Source organism: Neomonachus schauinslandi, chromosome 4 (assembly GCF_002201575.2).
Source record: "Neomonachus schauinslandi chromosome 4, ASM220157v2, whole genome shotgun sequence".
Classification (NCBI taxonomy): domain Eukaryota; kingdom Metazoa; phylum Chordata; class Mammalia; order Carnivora; family Phocidae; genus Neomonachus; species Neomonachus schauinslandi.
This window is the reverse complement of record NC_058406.1, coordinates 112,551,226-112,572,634: the sequence shown is the minus strand read 5'-3', so window position 1 is coordinate 112,572,634 and position 21,409 is coordinate 112,551,226. Positions and strand designations below refer to the sequence as shown.

The 21,409-nt window shown below is 37.6% G+C and overlaps 1 protein-coding gene across 1 annotated transcript; it reads right to left on the bottom strand.

Moving 5' to 3' along the window:
• Positions 1–3,168: 3,168 nt before the first annotated feature.
• Positions 3,169–9,217, bottom strand: MRPL15 (mitochondrial ribosomal protein L15). Its single transcript, XM_021688359.1, is given in 6 exon segments — positions 3,169–3,974; positions 4,434–4,482; positions 4,484–4,558; positions 7,158–7,323; positions 7,913–8,067; positions 9,064–9,217. Coding segments are annotated over 6 exon segments (891 nt in total). The 5' UTR covers positions 9,172–9,217; the 3' UTR covers positions 3,169–3,636.
• Positions 9,218–21,409: the final 12,192 nt, after the last annotated feature.

The following is a 21,409-nucleotide window of genomic DNA, read 5'->3' as shown; positions in this document are numbered from 1 at the left end:
GAAGCCACACACCAGGTAAGGACTTCAATCTAGACGCAAGGCTTCTTGCTTTTCTACTTAAGATTTCCAAATGATGTGATCTTAACCAGATAAAGCTACTAGCATCTGCCACTGTGTTCTTGCCCTCATAATCCTTGTAAATGACCAGCAGTAGACAGGACCTGGGAATCCAGCGTTGTTACATAATTAAAATAAACTTGTATCTCCCTGCTATACAGCAATTTAGAGATTGCCTTGGACAGATTTTGTGGAACGTGGCTGTTTGGCCTGAGAATTATCTGCACAGTTATAATATTAAGATCAGGATACAGCTGTTTGTGACTAAGCGCAGGCTCAGTGAGTAAGTATACTATCCAAGCATTACATCACCAGACATCTGTTTCCTGTTTTCATTCTTCCCTCTATCCTTCTATCCCGATTTCCCTTCACCTGTAGGCCATAGCCACAATTAAGGAAGTCTTGTGTTTGCCTGTCTCCTTTTCCATCTTTAACTCAGGGTGACTTAGTCATTGTGCATGGACGGGGAGGGGAAGAAGAGAACCTAAGGGCCCTCAAAAGTGCATTCTGAGACTGGAGGGCTTTTGCCCAGGGAATCCATCTTTACATGACTAACTTCTAATTATTTCTAATTACAAACTTTTCCTGTTGAAGCAATACCAGCCCCTCCAAAAGGGCAGTTGTGAACTGAATCACAAAAGGAAAACATCCAGCAGCACAAATAAGTTGAGGCACCAACTTACCTAGAGCAATGTCCCCACACTCTGGTACACAAAAAATGGTATCTCTTGGCTTTGTTTCCATACCTCATGCCCAGATACAGAACAGGATGTGTTTAAATTTAAGGAAGTTCATTTCTTTTTTTTAAGATTTATGTATTTATTTATTTGAGAGAGGTCGGGAAGGAGAGAAGCAGACTCCCCGCTGAGCCTGGAGCCAGATAGAGCCGATCTCAGGACCCTGAGCCAAAATCAAGTCAGACACCCAACCGACTGAGCCACCCAGGCGCCCCTAGGGAAGTTCATTTCATTTTTTTTTTTTAAACATTTTATTTATTTGAGAGAGAGCAAGAGCACAAGCAGGGGAGGGGAGCAGAGGGAAAGGGAGAAGCAGACTCCCCACTGAACAGGGAGCCCAACAGGACCCTGGGTTTATGACCTGAGCCAAAGGCAGACACTTACTTAACAGCTTAACCAACTGAGCCACCCAGGCATCCCATCAAAGCAACATCTTTATCACCAGGGCATTAGAGCTGAAAGAGACCTTAGAGGTCACTCTACACATCTCTTGGATTATACAGATTGTCATTGCATTTTACAGTTAAGAAAGGCAAAGTGACTCCTCTAATGGACCCTATTTCAAATGGCTTAAGAATAAAGGTACAAGTTTAAATACCCTAATGGAAAATACTCAGAAAAAGTGTTTTTGAAATTTTTGTACCTTGCTACCTTTCCTTGCAACCTATCATCTCTTCCTCCATACATTATATTCAAATATAACTATTTAGATACCTAACATGGCAAGTGTAAGATAGCTTTATTGTTAAAATGTTTAGAAAAAGCAGGCACAGAGAAAAAGTAAATGACTCCTTGGACACTTTCTGGTGCTTTGTCATCATTCCTTTGAAAACATTGTCCTTACCAAGGTTGATGAATTAATCAACTTATTGACTTTAAATACTTCTTACCGAACTCAGCATTCCAGAATGGTGAATATACTATTAAAGAATTTAAGAATTCTGCGTTTTATGTTGTCTAAGTCTGTTAACCTCGGGGTTGAAGTTTGGTCAATTCCAAAACAGGTTTCAACCCCCTGCTGGTTGTCCAACACAACCACTCTTAGTCACCCATCTTAAAGGAATTTTTCAGCTAAGGACATAAGCTACCAAAGTAAAAAGTTCAGGCTCCCTTGCAGAAGAGAACTGTATCCAAGTTCTGGCCAATGGGATGTATACAGAAGTTTTGTGTGGCAGCTACCAGGAATCTTTCTTAGGAAAAGCTGGCTCTTACTGATCCCTATTTGGATCATGAAGATGTACAACTCACTCTAGGGATGGGAAAGCTACACAGGGAGAAGCCATAGGCTCTGAGATTGTGGAGCAGAGCCAGCAATCAGCTCTGAACAGGTCTCAGCACTTCAGTGAAAAAAATAAAACCTTTATCTCATTCAAGCCACTGTGCTTTGTGGTTCCTATCAATGGAGCCAAAAGTAATCCTAAAAACCCAACTCACTTGGAGTATCTGAAAAATAAAAAAGTTCTTAAAATTTTTGCCTGTCCCTTGAAATTCACACGTGATTATCATAGAAGATGGTCCTAACAGTGATTCTTAAAAGTTCTGGTTTATTAAGAAATGGTTCAATAAGCCAAATTATATAATCCTGGATAGAAATTTAAATATACATACTCTTGGTGCATAAATTACTTTATAAATTCAATCTCAGATCAGCAATATAGATGGCAGATAAGTTAACAAAATAAAATACTGCATCATTTAGGCTTCTAAATTTTTTATTTTAAGAAAATAAACAGCCAGGAATAATTTATTTTTCCTGTGGAAAAATTATCATGAATTATTCAAGATTTAATTGCAGCAGGATAAAGTGAGCTTTTGTATGGTTCAGGTGCAACACATCTTTGCAAAGCTAAATAAGCTGACTGCTGAAACTTTTACATTAACTGAGTTAAAGTTTCACATTACCAGTTGTTTTTATGGCTTATATAATCACTGAACAATTTTTCAAAAATCATTTAAAATGACTGAAAAACAAAGGTCTCCAATATCTATGAAATAAGTAAAATATCAGAATCCAAACACTTCTTCAAGAAGATGGTTAATGGCTTAATTATCATTGTCTACTCTTATCAGATGAGTTGAGAAAATGAATTCACTTGGAATTTTTGCTTCAGTTTTTCTAGTAAATACTGTACTACTTATTTACTGTATTTAAACCTTAAGCTCAAACCCCACATCTTAATAATCCAGAGTTGAAAGCTTTCCACCTTGACACTGGATAGCAGAGCTTCCTTGAGGCTATTAAGATGGGCCACCATTAGCAACTGCTTTAACCTTGACTGAGCAGGCTTAGCAATCAATCCCATTCCAGGGACGCTTGGGTGGCTCAGTCAGTTAAGCATCTGCCTTCAGCTCAGGTCATGATCTCAGGGTCCTGGGATCGAGCCCCACATCGGGCTCCCTGCTCAGCGGCCAGTCTGCTTCTCCCTCTCCCTCTGTGATCTCTTTTGCTCTCATTCTAATAAATAAATATCTTTAAAAAAAAGTCAATTCCATTCCACCTGCACATTCATTCTGATTTGCAACAATGATAACACAAGACCTGGACGAGAAGATCATGAGAAAACGAACAAGAAATACCCTAAAAGTTACCATCTTCCTCTGGCAGAAAACCAGGGAGTCTGTTTCTTTGAGAAAAAACCCGCACAGATTCAGTTCCCCTATGCAGCCCTTGCTTATTCCACTTTTTATTTCAATTTTAGATAAAAATGGATATAGGGCTACATGGAAAATTAACATCAACATCTAGAGAATCACAAATCAAGACAAGATGATGAGAAATAAGCATGTTTCAGTCCGTTTTCTTCCAGAACTCTTTTACAACTCTGCTTTCCTGGAAGGGAATTCATGAGCTATAATACTTGATGAGATTTTCATCTGTAGGTTTGAGGATTTTCTTATCTGCCATATTCACCACCCATCCAGGGGCAAGACCAAAGAAAATCTGCCTTGGATCCTTTCGAGTACTAAGCATTTTGAAGAGTTCATCTTTAGTGATATCAGGTAAAATATAGCCATACTTCTTGGCAAGCTCAAGTCTTGCTTCAGGAAATTTGGCAGGATTGGCCAGGTAACCACGATTCTTTGCATCAGTATAATACGGTACCAGTGCTTCAGGCGGAAGCATTCGTTTTGGAATTGGTTGTCCACGCAGAAAGAATGGAACGGGTTTACACAGAATTTCTGAAAAAATTTTAAATAAAAAAGAGAGATACAAATAATAGCTATATACATGATTTTCTTTTAATTAATAATTTTTAAATACTCCCAAGCTGAGCACTTCAATCCAAGAACTTTTTTTTATTAAATATATTTATCTTAAGTAAGCAAATGGATACACTTCATTTCCAAAAATTTGCATCTTGAAAATCCAAGTTATCCCTGGGTTACCAATAATTAGTGAATTTCTAAACAAAGGTAACATCATATGTAAGCCCCATGTTTAAAAACAAAAAACCTTCTTCTACATACTGACTGAGGTATATTACAAGAGGTCACACCACTAACAGGAAGCCCTAAAACAGAAAACTGACGTGTCCAAACTGCCAAGTCAGAGAGCTAGGAGGACTTTTAAAATCCTCATATGGCAGCCAGTAGGAGACAAAGAGGGAAAAGAAAGAAAGGGACTGCAGGACATCTTACCTAGACTTCTTGGGTCATAGAAGGCCGTAGTAACAACACCACCGTTTTTTTTCGATTGCAGCAATGGCTAGTTCTGAAGCCAACTGTACTTCAATATTAACTTTTGCCTTAAAGGTGTCAGCACCCTGTAATAGGTCAAAGCAAAGCCTGTTTGTAGATAGCTTGGCTAAAAGTAGTCATGGCAGCTTCCTTTTTACATTGTATTTTCTCCTCCAAAATGCTTATAATTCAACAGTAATTCCAACTCTAAATACCTCTGCATTGAGGTCCTATCAAACAACATGCAATTTTTTTTATGCTTTTAGGCCACTTTGTTTTACCAATTTTCATTCTCTGTAAGCAGGGATGACTACATTTTCATTTTATATATTTATTAAACAGCAATATAAGCATCCATCCCCAGTACTTCATTAATAGTAGACTGTTTAATCCTCCTAACAACCCTATGACAAAATTATTGCTATGCCAACTTCATAGATGGGGACACCAAAGCACAGAGAAGTTAAGTAACTTGTCAAGATCACACAGCTAGGATTTTTTTTTTAAGATTTATTTATTTATTTTAAAGAGAGTCTTGAGCAGACTCTGTACTGAGCGCCAAGCCCCACACAGGGCTCAATCCCACGACCCCAAGACCAGGAGGACCCAAGCCAAAACCAAGAGTCAGGAGGCTTAACAGACTGCACTACCCAGGTGCCCCTCACACAGCTAGGATTCTAACCCAGGGAGTCTAGTCACAACACCTGTGTTCTTAAACACAACATTCTGCCATATTGAGATGGAAAAAAACTTATCTTCCTTATCCTTAAGTTAGCAAAAGACCAAGAGGTTGTTAACAAGGGGACAAACGTGCTGGAACCTTCGGGAGAACAACATATCTGACAACAGGGGCACCTCACTGGCTCAGTCAGTAGAGCATGTGATTCTTGATCTTCGGGTTGTAAGTTCGAGCCCTGTTTTGGGTATAGGGATTACTTAAAAATAAAATGTTTTAAAAAAAAATCTGACCTTGGAGGGATCAGCCCACTCTAGGAAAAAAGGCAGAAGAGCACAACAGAGGTTCACTTTACATTTACTACTGATTTTATTACAGCCTCTAAAAGGACAAAAATATAAGTCTACTTTTCCCTAGTATAGTCAATACTAAAAAATGTAGAACTGAACTTTCTAAAGTTCTGTTTTTGGTCACTTTTATTAGGATGTACTACATTTTACTCTTAATTCAAAACAGATTCTGAATTAAAAGATGCTGGTATTACCATTCTTTTTGTAGTGATAGAATTTTTCTGCTATTTTGGTGTGGTTGAAACAAGCTGGCTCCTAATCAAGTTCCTTTTATTAAGTTTTCATGTATTTCAAAAATATTCCATCAATTCTAAGACACATTTTCTCACATTTTTTCCATCTATGAAACTGGTCTACATTTTTATAATCAACGGCAACTTTGACTCAATAAGGTCTTGCCATATTATTTGTGAATTTTAATTACTATTCCAGATTGCCCAACTATTTCCCTATTCTTGGGCAGTAGAGTTAGTTCCAGCATTTTCAGTATTATAAATAGCATTTTTAGGAATGTCTTTGTATCAGATAGGTTTCTTTTATTTTATTATTCCTTGAAAACATATATTCCAAAATTGGTAATTTTGTGCTGAAGGATTAAAACAATCTTACTACCCATTACTTATTACAAATCTGAAATCCAGAAAAGGTCAACCAATTTACAGAGCTACAAATGATGTGTAATTAACTGTACTTACTCAACTGTTGCCCTGGTGTAGTTTTCAGGATTATTTTCCTCATTTAATATAGACATATGCCTGAAAACTGTTGGAATGTGCCATCTATTGGCTGATAAAGTCAAAGATTTTTCCATATTAATTTACATGTGTATTCCCTTATATACCCAGAATAGAATACAGGAGACTTGAAAGTGTATTTTGTATTCTCTTTTCAAATCATTTTATTTGGAAAACTTTTATCCATGAGGTTCACTTTTTTAAAGGAATCTAAAAGGTTTTTTCCATAAACACATGCTTCCCTCTAGTGGACACTAAGTTACTTACATAGCTGTATTACTGACAAGAAACAAAAGTATTAATGAACAAGTTTAATTGTTGATGAAACTCTTGGCCAATTTCTATAAATAGAAAACTTTGCTGCAACTGGAATTGGATTTGATTCATTCCTTTTCTCCATAACTAATTATCATGAGCCAATACTTCCAATACTGAAAATATAGCAATGAACCAAAGTATTTGTCCTCAAAGAACTTACATTATAGTGAAGGAGAGAGTGAAAAAATAAATGTACTACTTGGTAATAAAGGTCAGGTGTTCATATATTCAAAGAAAAATACTTTGGGCAGGTTAAAGCAGACAAGAGTATGACTGTTGGTGGGGCGGGGGGGGCGGTGAGTATTCTTTTATAAAAGGATGTCAAAAAAGATCTTCCTGATAAGACATTCAAGCAGAGTATCAAAGGGAGTGAGGGAGCAAGATGAATGGATACACTGAAGAGCACCCCAGAACCAGGATACAAAGGCCCCTCAATACAGCATGCCAACTTCCTCAAACTACAACTGACTATAACACAATTAATGGCCACTATGTAATGGTTATATGACAACTCAAAAGAAATAAAAATTACAAAGGCAGAGTGTTGATTATATGGAATTCAGATATAGCCTTCTATGTAACACTAAAAAATGTAGTCCAGACTTACCTCCTCTACCAGCTGGACACCATAATCCCTTTTAAGTGGCTGGATGGTCACACCTCTTCCATTGACCAGCTGAGTTAAGTCAATAGGTTGAGTAGGATCCACTCGACCCAAATCAATAAGATACTGCAATCTATTGAGACTCAAAGGCTGATACTGGCGTCTGAAGCTACAAAACAAAGTAATAATTGGAAAACTCAGTCAAGCTTATCTTCCTGTAAATGCTTCAAATCAACTCAAAGCTCTGTCCTGTATTTTCCTCCATCAATTTAGGTGACTTAACAAAATAAAACTCTCCTGAGTACAACAGAAACATAATATTGCTTGACTTGTGCTAATGAAACAAAACTAGTACTTCATGTCATTAAAATAATTTGCCTAAGCATTTACTTCACTCACTTAAACAAATATGTCAAAAATGTAACCCTTTATTTAAATGATGCATTAATGGAGCTCAAAGTAACAAGATAGTTTTCCTTTACTAAGTGACTATAATTGTCCAGATTTTCATATATATTATTGCTCAGCCTCTAACCAACCATAAGAGCAGGCATTATTATCTCCATTTGCAGGTATGAGTACAAAGTCTGGACTTTTTTGCCTACTAATCCAGCCTAAATTTCATTACCAAAAATGTTTCAGAGAAGCAGCAACAAAAGTTTGCTTCAGAGTGAATTCAAATTTCTACCACGCTACTTTTTTAGGTGACTGTCAGTGAAAATTAGAGATTTTTACTTTAGAAAGCAAAGCAACCTTACCTATGACCTTCATTAAACCCATATTTTGGGATTCGAATGTAAAATGGAGTCTGGCCTCCCTCAAAGCCCAGTCTGGGCCGGGTTCCTCTCTGACGCTCTCCCTTATGGCCTCGGCCACATTTTCTACCTCTTCTCCGACCTCTTCGCCGTCTTTCCTAGGACAGAAGAGAGTTTTATGATCTGCAGGTGCATTTTTTAAAAATTATATTTCATCTTTTCGCTGTATATTTTTTGTGATGCCATTCATTTATCCAACCAACCAGTACTGGCTAACACTACTATATGTCAAGCACTGTTCTAGTTGCTCTAACCCCCAAACACTCTTAAATTAGCATCTTTGCCTCTGAAGATGTAGTGAATTCTTCTAACTGTGAAGTCCAAGCTGTGTTTCAAAGGCAAAGTGGATTCTGTGATGGACTGGAATTGAAAAAAATCCTAGAATCAAACATCCCCAACAAACAAGGTTTATACCATATTCCGGAACATTTATTTTGGAATTGTAAATACATTAGCGTTATGCATTAATTTGTAAAAACATTTACAAATCTGTAAAGAAAGTATTTTTCTTAAATTAACTTCCTTTCACTTCTTGAAAACAAGGAACTGATTTCTTAAAATGACAGTATATCCCCGTGCCTGGCTGGTTCAGTGGGCCAAGTAAGCGACTCCTGATCTCAGGGTTGTAAATCAGAGCCCCCACAAATGGGTGTAGAGATTACTTAAAAATAAAATCTTTCAAAAATTAGATAAATAAGTAATATGACAGTATATCAACAGCTTTTCTAGCTGTATTCAGTGATTTGCAGAGGAGACATCTATCATAATCAATTAAAATCTTTCCCACGAAAATAAAAATACTGAGAGAGTGCTTCATTTTAAATACAATTTTCACTGAGACTATCATTTTGTAGTTTCTGTGACTTCACTCCTCCGCCCTAACATAATTACGCTTTAAGATATAAAACTTACTAAGAATCGGGACCATATGGGAAGACTCTCCTCCGTGCAGTTAAGGAGAACAAGGGCTCGGCAACCCTAGTTCATCCCAACACACTTCTGGCAAAAGGTGTCCCCGAAAACGACGGGGAGTGAATGGCCGCTTCCATCGCCCCATCCCCCAGCGTTTCCCCGCACCGCCACCAGCTATTTACCAGTTTCCTGGAGCCTGGATTCGGCTTTAGGTTGGCCAAGCTCACACGGGGCAGGGCCCGGAGCAGGTCCAGGGCCCTTGCCCCACCGCCCTGCAAGGGACCGGTCATTACCCGCAGAGCCAAGACCCTCCAAGGGCGCCGGGGATGGCCTCAGAGCCCACGTGGTCTCTCGGCGCTGCTTTACGGCCGCGGCACCGGCCCTGTCGTACCGCAGGAACGGCTGAACTTTCTGTCGCGGGGCGCGCCTGTGTCCAGGAGTAACCCGATAGCGTCGGAAATTTTTCTACATTGTTGTCTCGGTGTACCTCAACATTTTTCTCTTGTTTTTAGTTCACTGGGGATGTGAGCATAGTTAGAGGTCGTGCGTTGACCCCGTCTCTGAACGTAGAACGTTTTCTCCCGCTTCATAAAAGCACGCATTGGGAAAACGCTGTGCGGTAGGGAATCTGAGTCAGTGTTTGGCCTGACATGTTTTGTCCTGGGGTCTTGTAGTCCTTATGAGGCAGTGTGTTCTCTGAGCTCCACGTAGAGCCCGGAATAAAATAACGCGAGCGCTAAACCATTAGTTTTGAGCTTCGTTTAATTACACGCCATGAGATACGAAAATAATACCCAGGGTCCAGCTTTTTAAATGCCTGACTGGGGGCGCCTGGGTGGCTCTGTAGGTGGAGCACGGGACTGGTGGTTTTGGCTCAGGTCACGAAATCCGGGTCCTGGGATGAGCACCTCCCCCCACCCCACCTTGGGCTCCGTGCTTAGCGGGGTGTCTGCTTGATTTTCTCTCTCCCTCTGCCCCTTCCCCCACTTGAGCGCGAGTCCTCTCTCTCTCTCGAATAAATAAATCTTTAAAAAAAGAAAATGCCTGGCTAATACCAACCTGTGAAAAAGACTCAAAACTATGCGTTCTCTTCCCTGTGTATCTACAGCTATTGCTTTGCCGGAACCACTGAGATAACTACACTTAGTTCACTTAATAATGTTAGCGCCTATGGGCGCTCTGTATATGTCAGATGCGTTGAGTCAGCCTGATTAATTTCTCTAAACCATCAGACCTAGAGGTAGATGTTTGTATTTTTTACAGTCCGAGAAGGTAAGGCTCGGCAAAGTCAAGTAGTTGGACCAAGGTCTGACAACGAACTGCAGAGCCAGGATTCACTTATACTGCCTTACGAAGTAGTATTTTTTTTTAAATATAAAATTGAATATCTACAGCACAAAACACATACCATTATTTTCACTCAAAAAATATCAGCTTCCCTATTTTTGCCTTAAGGGAGTATAATATAGAAGACCATATTCCTTTTTCTTTCTTTTACTCTTTTTACATTTCACTGTCTTGCTGTGGAGTTGTTCTTCCTGATTCCTGTTAGTGATACAAATAGTGAAGGTGAGAAATAAACTTTTTGAGGTTCCTACTATGTTTGACTAAACCTTTTTGAAGTTATTTTAAATCAAATATAAAAGAAAGAAGGTGCATTTATTCCTTTAAGCAATATTTATGAGCAAGTCACTAACTTGTTACTAAGAAATATACATAGATGAAGTCAAATAGGATCTTGCTCCCAGGTTTTTTTAAATCTAGGAGAGGAAATTTAACAAAATTGAGTATTTTTGTAAAGATTTTATTTGTAAGTAATCTCTACACCGAACATGGGGCTGGATCCACAATCCTGAGATCAAGAGTTGCTGGCTCCACCAACTAAGCCAGCCAGGTGCCCCCAAATTGAGTATTTTTTTTTTTTTTTTTTTTTTTAAAGATTTTATTTATTTATTTGAGACAGAGAGAATGAGAGAGACAGAGAGCACATGAGAGGGGGGAGGGTCAGAGGGAGAAGCAGGCTCCCTGCCGAGCAGGGAGCCCGATGCGGGACTCGATCCCGGGACTCCAGGATCATGACCTGAGCCGAAGGCAGTCGCTCAACCAACTGAGCCACCCAGGCGCCCCCAAATTGAGTATTTTTTAAAAGGTAAAGGAGCACCGGGGTAGCTCAGTTGGTTAAACCTCTTCCTTCTGCTCAGGTCATAATCCCAGGGTCCTGGGATTGAGCCTCAGGTAGGCTCCCTGCTCAGCAGGGAGTCTACTTTTCCCTCTCCCTCTTCCCCTCCACCTTCCCCTCCCCTGCTCATTCTCTCTCTCTCTCTCTCAAAAAAATAAAATCTTTTTTTAAATGAAAATAAATTTAAAGAAAAATACAAATATGACTATAAAACAATACACAGTACAGACTCTATATGGAAGTACAAAAGAAAATACAGGAAAAAAAATAAAGCTAGTTCCTGACTGTAAAGGTTTCAATTCAATATATTTCATCATTTTTTGTTAGAAATTTCATATACTTCTGGGAAGAAAATTGAAAAATATGTTGCACAACATGCCCTAATCATAATTTTTTTCTCTACCTAGAAAATCATTGCTTGCATTAAGTAATGAATTTCTGGATGAGTATTAATACTAATAACATTTTTTAATCAGACAAAAACTTTTGTTGAATAAATGAGATACAGGAAACATAAAACAATGTGCTGCATTTCTTGGAAGTAGATGTTCTTCATTGTGTAGGTTACATAATGTTATTATTAGGCATCAGTTGGTAGTGGAAATAATTGTCATTAATTGTAGGCTACCTGTTTATCCCATATCCAACATGTTGATGAAGCATATAAAACTGTCAATTTGATGAGTATCATCTGTGTTGTAAAAAACATAAATTAAGGTTGTGTAGTAAGTAAGTCATTCATCCTTACCTCAAGCCTATATAAGTTTTGCAGCATCATTATTGTATGAGAACATTTGTTAAGCACCTGCAAGACTATACTTTCAGGAATCATTTCTATAGTTTCTTAAGCACCTGCATGATTGGGATATTACACTATACCCTGTTTATATCTTTAAGTAGACCTTGTAATAAGAAAACATCTCAATAACTATCCTAATTCCAGCCTCGGTTAATAATGACTACTGAATCATTATATAAAAAGAATGAAATGAACCCTTGAAAGATGGTATAATTTGAAATCCCTTGGGAAGGCCTTTTTCCCACACTTCTAAATAATCTTCCCCCCACTTATCCAAGTGCCTTTAACAGTCCAATACAGATTAATGCCTTTGAACTCATTTAAAATGAAAATTCTCCAAGTGAGTAGAGAATAAGAGTAGGGGGTGAAAATAAAATGGGATAAATTCATCATGCAAGGTACTTTATATGAACCATAATGTAATATACTATGAAGTGAAGAGTCTGATCCACTTAACTTACCTTTGTTTCTGAGATTAAAAAGCAACAAAATAAAAACATGCACATAAAACTCTCTTCCTAAATGAGATCACACGTTAAAGAATATTTTGGCGGGGATGGAAACAGGAGGAAAAGAATTTCAGTTATTAGATTATTACTGATTTGTACCATGAGCCATGAACAAGTCATTTTTAGAATGAGCCCAAGAATAGGCTTATTTTGTGTTTACCAAAGTTGAGAACCAGAAAACAACTGGAGACGAGATTTTCCTTAGTGAAGAGGGGAGGAAGTCAGGGCAGGAGAGCAGTATATCCCTTTGATATTGGGAGGAAACAGTACCCAGAGGGATAAGAAGAGGGCATGGGAAGGGGATAGAAAAAAATGTCACTTTGATAAACCTACCTACTTTTAACAAAGGTTGGTCCAGACATAGATCTTCATTCACACTTAAATAGTTTTTGTTTTAATTTTATTAAAGTATAGTAAGGCATACATTTGTTATGAGAAAAATCAAATAGTAGAGTCTCTAATGAGAAACCATAGGCAATCACTTTTAACTTTCTGTTTTTATTTCATCTGGTGATTGCCTCCATATTTATAATTTAAAATATCTCTATCACTAATTGATCAATTTTTGACATTGTATATTCACCTGTCTTTAAGATAGATGAAGATTTAGATCATTTAAACTACTTTCTAGTATTTCAGTGCTCTCATGGTAAATGTGTAATTCTTTTTTAAGATTTTATTTATTAGAGTGGTGCCTAGGTGGCTCGGTTGTTGGGCGTCTGCCTTCAGCTCAGGTCATGATCCCGGGGTCCTGGCTCAGTGGGAAGACTGCTTCTCCCTCTCCCATTCCCCCTGCTTGTGTTCCCTCTCTCGCTGTGTCCTGTCAGATAAATGAATAAAATCTTAAAAAAAAAAAAAAGATTTTATTTATTAGAGAGAAAGAGAGCGAGCATGAGCGGGAGGGGCAAAGAGAGAGAGACTCTCAAGCAGACTCCACGCTGAGTGTGGAGCCTGATTTGGGGCTTGATCCCAGGACCCTGAAATCATGACCTGAGCGGAAACCAAGAGTCGGACACTTAACTGACTGTGCCACCCAGGTGCCCCAGTAAATGTGTAATTTAAATAATGTGTGTACTTAAATATCTATTTCTTGAATTTTCAACTATCAAAAGTATACAGTAGCTTCTCACTCTATGTAAGATGAAGATACTGACACATCTAACCTCTCACACCTTTTTGCCCCCTCTACTTATAACTTCTTTTAGCCATATATTTTCTTTAACATTGTCATGGATATAAACAAGAAGCCACAATTACTGTACTTGCTCTCTCTCTAGAGCAATTTTCAGTATTTCTCTCTTTCAGGGCCACAAAGAACTGGCTTTCAGGTTGACAGGCTTTCTTTAAATTCAAGATCACAGACCCCAAATTGGTCATCTTATTCCAGTGTTCTAGAAAACTTACTTTTTCACTCTCCACAATGACTATTTTGTACCTTCTTTCTCGGCCAATGATTTTCCCTTCTACTTCAAAAAAAGAAGTCATGAGGTAAGGCATTTTTCCACATCCCGCTGCTAAATTTAAAATCCTTCCTATCATTGCATACATCCTCTATATATTAATTATACCTCAATAACGCTGAAAAAATTGAAATTCTCTGTTCTCTTAAATGAGTGCTGTGGCACCTGGGTGGCGCAGTTGTTTTAAGCACCCAACTATTGGTTTCGGCTCAGGTCATGATCTCAGGGTCCCAGGATCTAGCCCCGAGTCAGGCAGAGTCTGCATGAGATTCTCTCTTCCACTCCCTCTTCTCCTCCTGCTTGTGTTTCTTCTCTCTCTCTCAAATAAATAAATATTTTTTTTTAAAAATGAGTGCTTAGAAGCATTCAAAGCAGTTGACCACTTTGTCCTTGAAATACTTTCTTTGTTTGGTTTTCTGGATAGCCCACATTTTTGGTTTTCTTCTTCCATCCTGTTTGATCTTTTTCACTTTTACTGGGTCCTCCTAAACTATCTGCCCTCTAAATGTTTAAATTTATATTTTCTATGCAGATATTCTCTCAAGGTGATCTTAAATGGTTTATAAATTCTCAGATTTATATCTGCATCTCAAATATGAGTTCAACTTGTATGTATCCAGCTGCTTAATTGATACCTTGACTAAGATGTCAAAAGGGGATTCTAGATTTCCAACTCTCTGCCACAATCTCCCCCAAACTTCTTTTCCCTTATATTCCCCACCTCAAAAATGGTACCTCCATTTCCCTTGTTATTAAAGCCAAGAACCTCAGAGTCATTCTTTATGCCTATTTCTGTATCTCCCACATTAACAAGACCAATCTCTTTGACCCACAAACACCATGATGATTCAACCCACCACCATCTTGCCTAGAATAATGCTACAGTCTACTGATGATCTCTTTTTACTTCCACTGCCACCCCCTTCAGTCCATTCTCCAAAAGTAGTCAGAATGTCATTACTTTTCAGTGGCTTTACATTGCACCTGAGTAAAATACAAACGTCTTACCATGGCCTATGAGAATCAGGCTGATCTGATTCCTTCTTGTCACTCTATCCTCAAAGTGCTGGGTATACTTCAGTGAATGAAATAGGCGACTTATGGAGTATTCTGGGGTTTTTGAGGGGGAATACAATATATAAGTACAAATAAATAAAACTATTTCTGAGAATAAGGAGTACCATGGAGACAATTAAACAGGGGATTGTGTTACAGATTAACTGGTATTTGTGGTGTCTTTTAGACTGAATGCTCAAAAATTGCCTTTCTGAAGGGACACTTGAACTGAATGACACAAAAGAATTTTTAACATTTCTAAGCAAAGGTTTATTTCTTGGTTATATTATAATCTTACTGAAGATCAGCTGGGGTCTCTGCTCCTTATCTATGTAATTCTAGGACTCAGGGTGAGACAGCAGTCACATCCTGAAACTTGCAGGTTGCTGTGACAAATGGAAAGAGGATTCTGGAGGGTCTCACACCAGGAATGGAAAACTCTAGTCTGGAAGTGATACTTGTCTCTTCCACCTATTGATGCATGACTGGAACTACTCACATGACCTCACCCAAAACAAAAATCTGGGAAGTGCAATCTGACCATGTCCTAGAACATAGAGAATCATAAACATTTGTTATTTATTTATTTATAGCATGAGCGGAGGGAGGGGCAGAAGGAAAGGAGAGAAAAAAGTCTCCAGCAGACTCTGAACTGAGTGTGGAGCCCAACTCGAGACTCAATCCCAGACCCCAAGATCACGACCTGAGCCGAAATCAAGAGTTGGATGCCCAACAAACTGAACCATTCAGGCACCCCCAGAAATATTTGAAAAAAACGTTAACAACTACCATAGGCTTTCATGTTCACAAAAGAAAATAAAAAAGAGGGAAAGGCACAGATGCATGCTTGGTAGTAGCAAGAATTCTCCTACAACTATAAATGCCATGGTATTGTTAGGTCTGGTCCCTCTGTAGGTGTAGAATAGAAACAGAAGATGGTTTGGTGAGACTTTCCAAATCTTGCTGGTATCCAATCCTAAGACTGAGGAAATGGTTTCCTACTATTTTATAGAGCTGGAAGAATGAGCCCATAGAATGTTACCTAATTCTCCCTACTAATGATTCCAGTTTGCTCAGCTTCAGTCAAGCTGCCTTAAACTATTCTAAAAGTCAAGAACAGTCTGGAAATATGTATACTCTCCATACCAACATTTCAGAGCAAAAATCAAATAAATGGGCACAAGATTGGTTCATTGATTTTTTATGACTATTTAATTTCAAGAGTATTTCTTGCATATTACACATACATTTGGAAAGAGAACAAAAGGTTCATTCAAGGTTATAGATGCCACTAAGACATACATGTTGTTTCTTCTAATTTTTTCATGGTTTCTTTGTCTTAAAAAAAAAAAAAGACCTTAACCCTTTGTCCTGTTTGAACTCTTTCTATTGTGAAATATTTCAAGACTGATGTTAAATATAACAGTAAGCTGAATACCTATGTACACACCACCCACCTTATGAAATAAAATAGTATATATATATAGTTGTCTCTTTTTATAGTCACATTCCTCTTTCTGCAAGCTTCCCCAGAAGTAGTCACTATTCTGAATTTAGAAGTTATCCTTCCTATGCATTTCTTTGTACTTTTACTATATCTCTATATATCCATTATCAATATATAATATTTTGAGATTTTGGCTACTGGAAATGATGGGGTAAAAACAACTGAATAATAATTTTAAAAAAGAACAAGATTTATCCTCCCAGCACATACAACTAAGCAACCAGACAAAATACACAGCATAATGGTTTTCAGATATTAGACAAAAGGCACTTCTCTGAGGAAAATGAAACAAAAGATTTGAACTATGTTATTGCTCCAACGTATAGCCTAGAAAGAATTTGCAGGGAGGAAGTACCCAAATAGAGCCCCCGGATCTCCCAGAGGTGAAGAGACAGAGTTCGTACAGGGAAAGCCCACTAGCATTTATAGAATCAAGTATGAGAGAAGAGAAAGCTGAACAGGGAGAGCTCCAAATGAGTATTGGTCACACGTATGTTTGAAGAAACTACTTAAGACCAGTAAGAAAACAGGAGAAAGATTCAAGCAGAGCCTTTCCTGAACTCAGACAGGGCTAGGAAAACTTTATGTTATCACTAGCACACACACACACACACACACACAAATCTCCTCCCACAAGGACTTTCTCAAAATGGTATTGCCTAAGTGTTGGGACTGAATTAGTCCTACACTGTAGTGGACCCAACTAGCAAAGCAAAAAAGCAAGCCTCAAACATACCAACTGAACAAGTGACTTAATTGCATTCCAAAACAAAGACTAAAAATATTTTAGGTAAAAAAATGCAGAAACTCCAACAACTAACAAAATAACAAAAGTAAAATCCATAATATTTGGCATTTTGTAAAAAAAAAAAAAAAAAAAAATTACCAGATATGCAAAGAGGCAAGAAAGAAACGAAATTTAAAAACCAATCAATATAAATAGATCCAGAAATGACAGAGATGATAGAAATAGTTGGCAAGGGGCACCTGAGTGGCTCAGTCGTTAAGTGCCTGCCTTCGGCTCAGGTCATGAAACCAGGGTCCTGGGATTGAGCCCCGCATGGGGCTCCCTGCTCTGCGGCGGGGGGAGGGCCTGCTTCTCCCTCTTCCACTCCCCCTGCTTGTGTTCCCTCTCTTGTTATCTCTCTCTCTCTCTGTCAAAAAATAAATAAAATATTTAAAAAAAAGAAATAGTTGGCAAGAATGTTTAAACAGTTAGAATAAGTATCTTTCATATGTCCAAGAAGGAGGAAGGATGAGCATTTTAAGGAGATACGAAAGATGTTAAAAAAATCTATTGCCCAACAATGTAAATATACTTAACCCTACTGAACTGTACACATACAAATGGTTAAGATGGTAAATTTTATGTTAGGTGTTTCACCACAGTTAAAAACTTTGCTAATCTAAAAGACAACAAACAAAACTGCAAATAAATGTCTAGAGGTGAAAAATATAATGTTTGAAAAGAAAATGGTATGGATAACATTACCAACAAGTTATACACTGTAGAAAAAGATTAACAAACTTAAAGCCTTAATAGAAACCATCTAAAATGAAACAGAGGAAAGACAGGGAAAAAATATATCAGTGAGCTGTAGAACAACAACAAGTATCCTAACATTAGATATAATTGCATTCCCAGAAAGGAGAGATGATGGGAAAAGAAATTTTGAAGAACTAATGGATGAAATTTTTCCAAATTTAATTAAAATGATTAACTCCTATGTCCAAGAACCACAATAAGCCCCAAGCAGAATAAACTAGAAAACAACCACCAAGGTACCTGATAATTATATTGCTGATAAAAATATATAAATATATTATATTGATATATATAATTACATATATATCAGTGATAAGGAAAAAACTTAAAAGCAGCCAGAAAAACAAGACATGTACAGAAAAATGAAGGTAGGAATGACAACAGATTTCTCATTGGAAGGAATGAGAACCAGAAGACAATGAGGCAACACCTTTAAAATGCTGAAAGAAACACCATAGCCACCTAAAATTCTATATACGGTAAATATACATTTCAGGAATGAAAGTGAAATAACGACTATTTCAGACATACCAAAGCTTTAATTCATTTGAGTAAATGTTTGTACATGATGTGAGATAGCTGTCCAACTTCATTCTTTTGTGTGTGGATATCCAGTGGACAACTAATTTTTGACAAAGATACCAAGGGACTTCAAAGAGGAAATTATAATATTTTCAGTGAATGATGATGGACAATCAGCCATATGCAAAAAAAGTCTCAGTCATTATTTCATACCACATGACAATATTATTCAAGATTGATCATAATAAATATCCTAACTATAAGAGCTAAAATTATAAATCTTCTAGAAGAAAACATAGGAGAAAATCTTAGTGATTTGGGGTTAAGCAAAAATTTCTTAAAGCATAAACTAAAATAAAATGCATAAACTATAAAAGAAAAATTGATAAATTTGACTTCATGAAAATTTAAAACTTCTACTCTTTAAAAGACACTTAAGAATGAAAAGTTCAGTCACAGATTGGGAGAAAGTATTTTTAAAACATGTATCTGACAAAGTATTTGTATCTAGAATAAATATATAATTCTTACAACACAATAATGTTGAGACGACCCAGTTAAAACATGAACAAAAGATTTGATCAGATATGTAAAATAACTATTTTGGAAAATATTTTGCCAAGTTTTTAAAGACTTTAAGGCTTCACCTTCCACATGATTCAGTCCCACTCCTAGAGAAATGTGAGTTTATGTTCACATGAAAACTTGCACAGGATTGGTAAGATAGTAGCTTTCTTTGTAATAGCACCAAACTGGAAACAGCTCAAATGTCCATCAACGGGTGAACAGATAAACAAATCATGGCGTGTAATGGAATGTTAGTTGGCAATTTAAAAATGAACAATTGATGCAACAATATGGATAGATCTCTAAATAGTGATGCTGAGTGAAAAAAGTGCTAGAAAATGCAAATGAATCTTTATGACAAAATAATCAGAGGTTTCCTGGGGATGTGCCACAGAGGGAAGAGACAAGAATAGATTATAAACTGGCCCAAGAGAACTTTTTTTTAATAATTTTTTTAAAGATTTTATTTATTTGAGAGAGAGCGAGCGCGAGAAGGAAGGAGGTGCAGAGGGAGAGGGAGAAGTAGAGTCACCCATGAGCAGGGAAGTCTGACGCAGAACCCAGGACCCTGAGATCGTGAACTGAGCAGACACTTAACCAACTGAGCCACGCAGGTGCCCTGAGCCCAAGAGAACTTCTGTGTGCAATGGGTATGTTCATTATTTTGATTGTAGTGATAGTTTCAGGAGTATATAATAAAACAAAACTCATTAAATTGTACACTTTATATATGTGCAGTTCATTGTAAGTCACTTTAGATCTCAATAAAACTGCTGAAAGAAACAATACATGGTATCTTAATGTGTTTTTTAAACTTTGTGTAAAGTTTTACTTTTTGTTTGTCGTTTGTTCTTTAAAAATTCAACATTGTTTTTGAAATCTGCTCATGTTGCTGTATTTACCTATCATTCATACATTTTCACCTTTGTATAACATTTCATCATATGAATATAATAGTATATTCATCTATTTTCCTATCAATGAGTGTTTAGGTAACTATTGGTTTTTCACTTTATGAAGTGATGCTTTTAATATTCCTATATGTCTCTCTGTGCACATATATGTGAGGTTTTCCAAGGTATGCCCTGAAGTAGTTTTTGGTCATACCTACTGTTAACCTTAAAAATAAAAACTGGTTATTTTACCAGCAAAAGATGGATTTATTCAGGAATAAAAGAGAATTATAATCTGGGGCAAATAAGCAATGGCAAAACCATAGGCAAGTCTGGGGAACAAAGGAGAGGTACCCTTTTTTAAGGAGAAAAGGGGTAGGTTGGGAAGGTTGCTATAAACTGAAAGTCCATTGGAGTAAATTCGGAATTTGGTTTCCGGGGACTTGTTGTCTGAGCTGTTGTGTGGGCGGGGCAGGGAAGGTAAAGAAAGTGGCTCTTCCATAGGCTGGGATAGGAGTATCCACCTGCAAGATGAAGTTCTGGTAAGTTCACATCTGTCTCTTCCTATTGGGTCTGCAACTGACTAGGAGTGGTAGGGCAGAGCTTCCCCTGCCAAAACCTACCCATTCCATTTTAGTGAGGTTTCGTGTTACCAATTTTCACACTACACACATCTGCAGCTTCACTAGATCCTTCCAAACTGTTCTGCAGTTTCATTCAAGTTTGTACTTCCATTAGCAGTGTACAAAGTTGAACCACGTCCTGTTCTTTCTAACATCACTGGTCTAAAGTAGTAAATCGTTTTAATTCGCATTTCTTTAATGATTAGAAACGCTGGGCACTTCCCTGTGTTAGTCATTTGGATTTCCTCTTCTGGATAGCGCCTACAATTTGGTGAGAGGAATAAGAGGAGTAATGGGGGAGCCATCTGAATTTTCTCTCAAATGTAGTCAGTTATTCTGACATCATTTGCTGCTGAAAAACTGTCATTTTTCTACTGATTTGAAATGTCACCCTTAACACACACTTATTTCTCCTGTGTGTTTCTTTTTTTTTCTTGGATTTTAATTCTGTTGTAGAAATAAATCTGAGCAGGGCACCTGGGTAGCTCAGTCAGTTAAGCAGGTAAGCATCTGCCTTTGGCTCCAGTCATGATCTCAGTGTCCTTGGATTGAATCCCACCTTGGGCTCCCTGCTCAGTGGGGAGTTTGCTTTTCCCTCTCCCGCTTCTCCTGCTTGTGCTCTTTCTGTCAAATAGATAAATAAAATCTTAAAAAAAAAGGAAGGAAGAAATCCGAGCAAGTAAGGGAATGTAAATGATCCAATCTATTCGTTCCTTCTTATACTGGTAATTTACTACTATAACTTCTAGCTGATGTTGATGGGGGGGAAAGCTTTTTCTCTACACTCTTAGGTTCAGTAACTGAAGCCTTTTAAGTTGAACTGACAAAAGACAGATTAACAGGAGAAGGCGGCTTATTTCATATGTA